This window comes from Lolium rigidum, chromosome 1 (assembly GCF_022539505.1).
Source record: "Lolium rigidum isolate FL_2022 chromosome 1, APGP_CSIRO_Lrig_0.1, whole genome shotgun sequence".
In the NCBI taxonomy this organism is placed as follows: Eukaryota; Viridiplantae; Streptophyta; class Magnoliopsida; order Poales; family Poaceae; genus Lolium; species Lolium rigidum.
In genome coordinates this window covers 260,179,473-260,187,799 of record NC_061508.1, presented here as the reverse complement: position 1 = coordinate 260,187,799, position 8,327 = coordinate 260,179,473, and the positions used below count along the sequence as shown (strand labels likewise).

At 53.2% G+C, this 8,327-nt stretch overlaps 1 protein-coding gene across 1 annotated transcript; it reads right to left on the bottom strand.

The window, feature by feature from the left end:
• Positions 1 to 355: 355 nt before the first annotated feature.
• Positions 356 to 730, bottom strand: LOC124683580. The gene has a single exon (XM_047218069.1). It carries the CDS (start codon positions 728 to 730, stop codon positions 356 to 358), a length of 375 nt encoding a protein of 124 aa, XP_047074025.1.
• Positions 731 to 8,327: the final 7,597 nt, after the last annotated feature.

Sequence of the window (8,327 nt, the reverse complement as noted above, 5' to 3'; positions counted from 1 at the left end):
CAATTAGTTTAGTTTTTAGGTTGGTTTAGTTAAAGTTAAGCTTTGCAAGTTTAACCAAATAGTTTGGAAAAAAACACAGTAGAATGTAAAACCCATATCATTGGAATCTTCATAAACTATAGTTGGTATTAAGAAAGTTGATATGTTTTCCAATATTGCACCACTAAAGTGAGCTAAAATTGTCACACCTCCGATGCAAAAAACTGAAGCACGGCCGCGGTACATTGGCATTTGAGAATTGAGACGACAGTATTTACAAACCACCAGATCAGAGGGAAAACGCAAGCGAGGAGGAGCAGAGCACAACAGCAGTAAGAGATACTACTCTAATCGGAGTGAACGGAACGGCCGCTGGCTAGGTGGCGTCGACGGCGGGCTCGGGGCACTCGAGGATGCGCTCGAGCCTCGGGCGCCACCCGTCGGCGCGCGTCGTCGGCTTGCTGTCGTCGGCGGTGGCGCCTGTGCGGGCGGTGCTGACCTGGCGCAGCACGTCCTCGAGGCGCTGGTCGCCGCTCTTGAGCTGCGCCATGAGCCACTCCAGCTCCGCCCGCGTGAGCACCACCTTCACCTTCATCCCCGACGCCGCCGCCGTCGTTGCCGGCACCTCCTCTTCCTCATCGTGCAGCAGGACGTCGGCTATGGTGTCCTCCCTCTCCTCCGGCACGACCCTCTCCCCGCGCCGCCGCCGCGGGTCCTGCTGCTTGGAGGCCGCGTTTAGGCAGTTGCCCATGGCGCTCGCTCGCCGACCGAGGGTCTTGCGCTGGAGTAGAGTAGAGTAAAGCTTTGCTGGGATGTTGCTTTTGCTAAGAGGTGGCAGGAGCGGGGGCGCGGGGCGTTATATAACGGCGAGACCACGGAAAGAAGAAGGGAAGGCCTTGGGTTGGGTTGGTGCGTGGTGTGCGGGCCGTGGGTAAAGTGAGAAAGCATGCAGCATGGTGCGTGCACATGGAGGAGGGGTCGGGAATTGGTATTGTGCGGTGTGTGTGTGGGGTTTGGTGCGTGGCCCCTAAACGGCAGACACCCCACACGCCATGCCTTTTGCTGCTGCTTCATCCGCTTTGCCTTTTGGTCGGTCGCTCGCTCAAGAAAGGCTTGTCTCGTGGCTCGTGGGACACTCCCTGACGAGATCTCCGGGCATGTGGGCTCGCCCCTCATCTGCACCCCAAATTTGGTGAACACGGGAGAATGCGCGTCTTGTCTAGCCGGACACATTTGTGTGTTAAGGGCATCTCCAGCGGCGCGACGCATTTCGGACGCCCAAAAGTGGTCGGCAGCGTCCGTTTGTGTCGCCCAGCGGACATATTTTGACCGCGCGTCCGTTTGCGTCTGGGTGTGCTCCCACCGGGGCGATCCATTTTTGAATTGCAACATAGTTTGATCTTCATACAATTCCTTTGGTTTTCTACCACGAGCGATTGATTCATATGAAAACCAAACATAGAAAGTACATAAAAACTATACAAGACCTAGACTACTTGGTTCCTGACGGGCCGGCACCGTCGTTGCGTCTCTTCGTGGCCTGCTTCTCCGCCGCCTCCCGCGCGGCCGCTATGGCTCGGTGCGCCGCCTGCGTCCTCTTGCGGTGCTCGCTCCGGCCTCGCGTTGGCGGCCTCGTCCCTGAGCGTCTCGAAAGACTCGACGAGGGCCCGTCGCTCCGCCGCCTTCTCCTCCGGCGTCGGCGCATCGGGGTCATCGGATGACCATGAAATCTCCGAGTCGAGTCCTCGGCCGCGGCGCGCGCCGACAGCCTGCGCTGTTCCGGCTCGGCGTCCAACGCCGCGTGGCTCGCCGGCTCCTCCTCTCGCTTCCTTCTCCGCCTCGGCCCGTGGCCGCGGCGTCCCCGACCGGGCGGAGGAGGTCGGTGCTCGTCGTCGGAGTCGAACCCGTCGTCGGAGCTCGAGGCCGGGGAGGTGGAGTGGGAGGTGAAGGTGGAGGTGGAGGCGCGGCGGCCTGGCCGCGCCCGGCGCTCGCTCATGGTGGATCTACCGAGTGGCGCTACGGCAGCGGCGGCTAGGGTTTAGTGCGGAGGAGATGAGATGTCGGCGGCCCCGTTTATATAGGTCGGAGGCGTGGCGACGGCCGCGCCACGCGGGGCATCGCCATTACTACGCGCGGCACGCGAGGCGGCCGCAGACCGCCGAGCGACGCCTCGCCGCGCGATCGGCGAGAAGACCCATCGACGCCGCGTCCGCTAGGCCGCGCACGTCTACTAGGCTGCGCACGCTCGCGGAAGCCGAGGCACGCCATTAACGCGGCCCTGCAAAGGCTGCGGCGCGCCGCCCGCAAGTAATGCCCCCGAAGACGAAGTAGTTGTGACGCTGCCAGGCGAGCCCGTGCCAGGACCAAGCGGTCACTTTGCGCGTCCGCGCAGCGTCCGCCGAGACGCAAACCTGGCGCATATTCCGGTCACTTTGCGTCGCGCCGCTGGAGAGGGTGCACAACGCATTTTCGGTCACGGCGGACACAAACGGTCGCTCAGCGTCCGTTTACGTCGCGCCCGCTGGAGATGCCCTAAATTTAGTGAATGAATATGTCAGTTCACGCGAGTCGGTTCGTTTAGGTCGCGTCGCTGGAGCGTGAGCAACATGTCCGTCTATCCACGCCGACTATTTCGGATAGGCTAGGACCAGTCAGATCATGCAGCTGGTGATGCCCTAAAGGAGTCATCTAATTTATGGGTTGTCTATTTTTGTGTCTAGGAGGCGTGTCCTGGCCCGTAAGTTAGCGTCCCAATGCCAGTCCACGCACTCTACCACAAAGACCTAGGGCGAGATGGATGGCACACATCTCACGTCGCCTCCATCGCCATTGTGGCTGGCGTGGCTGAAGCACCTCCCACCCAACCACCTCGGCATTGAAGAAGCCGAAGGTCGAGCTAGCGGCGGAGGAGTGGAGCACCGAGAGCAAGAAACGGGCGGAGTGGAGGAGGGACGCCAAGAAGAAGCGGCTTGATGCCGCTGTCGCGGAGGAACGAAGGAGGAAGGCGGAGCATCTCGAGGCCCTGCAGTCGAAAGCCAGCACGGATGCCCTCGAGACGTCGGTCGCGCAATAGGCCCTCTTGATGATCAATCGGAACGCGCTCGCGCAGATTGCTGCGACGAGCGCCGCGAGTGCCACTGTGGTGAGCTCTGGGTCATCTGCGACACAACCCCTACCTCCAAGATCGTCTGTGCCACCGTGCGTGTATCCGCCCGGGTATGCACACGCCGACTTGGAGCGCATGGAGGTAGCGCCCCGGTTCCCCCACCCTCCATGGGATGGGTCGGCCGAGGTGGCCGAATCCATCACGACAGGACCCTCCCCCGTGTCCATTGACCTAAACCGTGTGTCGATGCTTCACTTGAAGGCCCCATGTCCTGCTGCCTCGATGCCCGCAACATGTACGAAAATGTCACGCTAGTTTGACCCGGCAACAATGCAGCAGGCATCCATGATGGACATCACGACGCCGACCGTGAAGCCTCCTCCAGTGCATTTCACACCCATGGGTTACGTGCCGACGATGCAGCCTCCCCCGACCTACCCAGTTCCCACGCCGGCCGATGAGGTCTACTTCAACGAGGAGGCCATGATGGAGGACGTGATCTAGGTCAGCCAAGATGGGATTGTTCATCGACGAGCCCACCAATGGTCAAGGCCACCAGATTAGCAAACAAACCGACAACTACACTTATCTTGAAGACAATATGATATGCGAGGCATGGATGACAACTCGACAACATCCAATTAGTGGTGCTAAGCAAAAGGGGGCACATTTTGGAAGAGGATCCATGACTATTTACATGAGCATAGGCGATTTGGGGAGCACCGTTTTGAGAGCGACCATAGTGAATTGTCCATTCAAAAGAGGTGGTCGTTTATCCAATCCAAATGCAACAAGTTAACCGCGGCGCACGATCTTTTCAAGCGTATCCGCGCGAGAGGATATGATGTGAAGGACTTGGTAAATTTATCCTTTTGCACATCAATGAACAATATGTTATTATTCATATATGCAATTTCATTTTGGCTGGTGCGTGAAAATAGTGTAAACCCCCGAAAGGGTATCGTGGTATCGTTTAATGTCATCCATCCTACCTCTAATCCTGAATAGGTATTGTTTAATCCCAGACGTCATTGCGTTTCAAACAAGGAAACGTTTCATCCTTGGGGTCTATGGAAGCACAACTTTCATTTTATGCTTTATCCAGCTAATTGTAGGCGTGCGTGGCATGGTTTCAAATACTTCAAAGAGGTTAATCAAGGTAAACATTTAACATTGTCTCATTGTTGGAAGGAAATCCGAGGGTGCTCCAAGTTTGAAGAGAGCTATGAAGCTTACAAGGCATCCTTTCTTGGTAGCACGACCGCCAAAGAGGTCATCGTGATTGACCCTGATGGTGGCCAACCATGCGGAAACACGGCCTCCTATGCTATCCAGGCAAGAGGGCACAAGGCAATCCAGACTGACATGAAGTGTGATGCTTTGGACTCTCATTTGGTCGGCACCTTGAAGGACTTGTATGCTGAAAAGGAGATGTCAACCTACAAGAGGGATAAGAGACAAGTTGGGACAAACAACAGGCCATGAGAAACTACTACGAGGTCCAAAGTAGTAAGCTCGAGATTGAAAAGCCAATGCAAGCTCAACGGCGAGGTAGAGCTCAAGGAGAAAGAAGTGGAGCTCAATGCATTGGCAAGGGCCAATGAGGTTGAGCTCAAACTTCTCTCCAAGGAGAATTTGATTATAACGGCCGACTTGGTCACCATGCCACCGGATAGAAGAGCTTGATCCGAGAAGAGGCAAAAGTAGATCCAAGAGCAATCAAATTGAGTCGATGACTCAATTTCTAGATTATTGTTTATTTGTGTGTTTGTGAACTAAAGTTGTTGCTTTTGATGCTACTTTCATCTATGTTGGAGCCATGAATTTATTTGATTTTTTTCTATTTTGTATCTATATTCGACATGTTTGTATAGCCATATGGCTAAATGGCCTAGGTTAGCAAAACAAATAGCCGAATCACGCTGCCTAAATAGGTGATTGTGTTGGCCGTTGCGTGTGACCTAAACGAACAAGAGGACGCCGGCGTGTCCACCTTTATCCACACTTCCATCCAAACGGATAGAATCGAACGTAAAAGATACGGAGTATGTAATTTAGGTGGCCACGAATTTGGATGATCGCATTAGAGATAGCCTGAGGGCCACTCGTCCACACCGGCATGGGCACCGCGATGATGCGGCCAGCTAGCGCGCGCGTGCATGATCGATCGGGTCGGGTTGGGTGGCATCATTCGTGCTTCCGCTGCACGCGCGCACGGCCTAGCTCGCTAGAATAGCATCGATCCATCGGTGCACGACAGCGCGGTCGATCGAATCGGTGCCAGATCTGGCTGCCCATCCGTCGATCATGCTACCCTACATAGCACGTACTACGCTGGTTCCGAGCGCGCGCGCTCCAGCCACGCAATCGTCCAAAGCTGATTTGATCAGATCGGGCTACCTGCTTTTGTTTGATGCCAGCGGTTTCTGGCTCTATATGTACGGGATGCTTTCTGCTAGTTTCTTCGTTTACTTATAGCGTCTCTAACAGATGATGCAAAATAGGGCAGATAAAAAAAATTAGGCCGCCAAGTTTGTTTTTGTCGTGCTAGATGCTACAAAAAAAAAAGCCGGGAGGATTTTAGCAGATGTAAGGCTTGTCCGTCGTTTTAAACTTTCAGTTCGACACTTCGAACTTTCATTTGGACGCTTCAATACATATATACTCTCACGATACACTACACACCCTACACGAGATCATCATCGTCGATATCGAAGACGATGCCAAGATCATCCTAAAGGTTATGGCCAGCATCAGAGGAGGCGCCAAGCTCTTACCAAAATTCGTCGTGCGACGAAGGCATGGTGACGGCAGATGGCCAAACATAGGACATCTATATCTAAGCTCGTGACGGCAGCGCTGGTTATTGATAGCGGTAATTGTGTGCATAACACCAAAAATGCGAGTATACACTCGAACTCGGACGGGCTGAGACCTATCAGCAGCTCACTGCCACGAGGCTATGGCTTGGTTACATAGCAAAGTAAGAGCTCGTCTAGAGTATGGACATGTCTCTTGCTCATTTTTATATAATTGTATTGTATCTGTACTTGGGGTTACCACATGCCGCACCTCATAATCATAGCAGCGCTAGGCGTGCTGAGAGTAGTGGGCGTCGAGCCATGCGCGCAACTAGCTGCACGTGAACACACACCAATACAATGACCCGTGCACCTTCTATATGCTTATGTCGTTCTGTCTCCACTCGGGGGTGCTCACGGGCACATAAACGCTACCTGCTTCTACAACTCTATTCAGCTAATATTGTAGAACTCCGCTATATGGTCACAGTATATACAAGCCAATCGATCGGCCGATCGACACGACCGCGAGATTCCATGTCGGATAAGATGCCAGAGTTGGTCCCATCCCATGGACAAAATTGGCGGCAGGCGAGAAACCATGCGTGCCACTATGTCAGTTGGAAAGAGCAAATACAAGGACGGCACAAGTACGACTTGTACTTGTACTGCTCTATATGGTATCTTCTTTCCTAAATAGCACCACTATATTAATATAGCAACGACCCAGTATAATTGTTAGGGTATTAGCACAAACACATCGAAAAAACATAAAAGAAAAGAAAAGAGAAATTAATGTTGAAAAGGTTGGATCGACGAAAACAAAGATGTCCCGTAGCCGCTGCGCCCTCCGGAGAATTCCCACCACGCTCCTAGCACTGTGATGCGCCGCGTACCAAACATCACCTTCAAGAAGGAATATGAAGACGATGACGCTGTTGTCCGGACTGGTCCTAGGGTTTCCCCGGTCCGCGCAGGGACAAGGGAGTTAGGCTTCATCCAACACCCTTCAGGAAGGAAGGGTGGCGCCCACGGGCGTCACCGCGTCGGTCTCGACCAAACCGACAAGGATTTCTGCCGACCCTCGCAACCCCGCCCCGAACTCTTCATCTTGCTCCACCAAACTCATCGCCCACTAACACACGCCACCACGACATTGCAAACATCATCACTATCTTACCGCGTCCAACAAACCGAGGCCAGCGGGGCCAAGAAGGTTCATTTAATTGAGGAGCAGTGGGGTAGTTGAAATGGGGATGACTTATCGGGTTCGCAAGATTAGCGTCCCTGGTATGGATCCAGTGAGAGGGGCCCATGAAGCCATAATAAAATAGAAGACCTAGAAGCACCTGAAGCCCAAGAACCAGGCGTAAAGAACACATAAAAGACCATCAAATAGCCGACATTGACATAATCTTATCTTTGCAACTGTAACCGAACCGGATTGAATTATGAGACCTAGCCTCGCATATAAAGGCTAGGAGGAGCCAACGAGGAGGGGGCTGGATTGACTTGTGGCATACTCGTCGTAACCCTAGATCAATTCTAGTAACCCGACGACTTTGTGTTTTCCATCAATAATATCAGACTCTCTTGTTTGTCTGATAAGCCAACAAAATCACCAGCGCACCTCTTTTCCTGAAACCCTAGTCCATTACCATGGACATTGATGTGGTCACCCTCATTATTAGTGGCCACGCAGGATGGAACCGCCTCCACCGCCAACGGAGGTAATCGTCCCGACATGACGACAAGGGGCACACCAGGCCCTCCTGACCCGGATGAGCACAGACCCAACTGGTCCATGCTCGTGAAGGCCCCATCGGAATGTTATAGGATGTGTGCCACCACCCCAACCATCCCCAGCTTTGGCCACCTCCCCCACCAGCTAGAGGCAGCCCTACTTTGGCAGCCTTGCTTTGCGGGTCCCAAGCCGCCTAGCCCCAGATGGGACCCAAGGGCCCGGATATGAGCCGGGAGGGCACCGTAGTGCGCCACGCATCGCCCCGCCACAAATGAGCCATGCCGGCGCCATCCCGCCGCCCAAGAAGACGCATCGCCGGTGGACAAGAGGATCTCGTGTTCCTCCTCCAAATGCACGGGTAGGAGCTATTGGAGATATGCCCAACATGCAATAATAAAAGTCTATATTGTTATATCTTAGTGTTTATGATAAATGGTTACATCCCATGCTAAAATTGTATTAACCGGAAACATTAATACTTGTGTGTTTTGTAAACATAAAAAAGTCCCTAGTAAGCCTCTTGTTAACTAGCTTGTTGATTAATAGATGATCATAGTTTCATAATCATGAACATTGGATGTTATTAATAACAATATCATATCATTAGGTGAATGATGTGATGGACACACACCCATAGTAAGCATGGCATATGATCAAGCCATTTAGTTCGCTTTGCTACAAGATTTAAGATACATAT

Coding starts and splice junctions, on each gene's coding strand:
- LOC124683580 (XM_047218069.1), bottom strand. CDS start 730: ATGGGCAACTGCCTAAACGCGGCCTCCAAGCAGCAGGACCCGCGGCGG.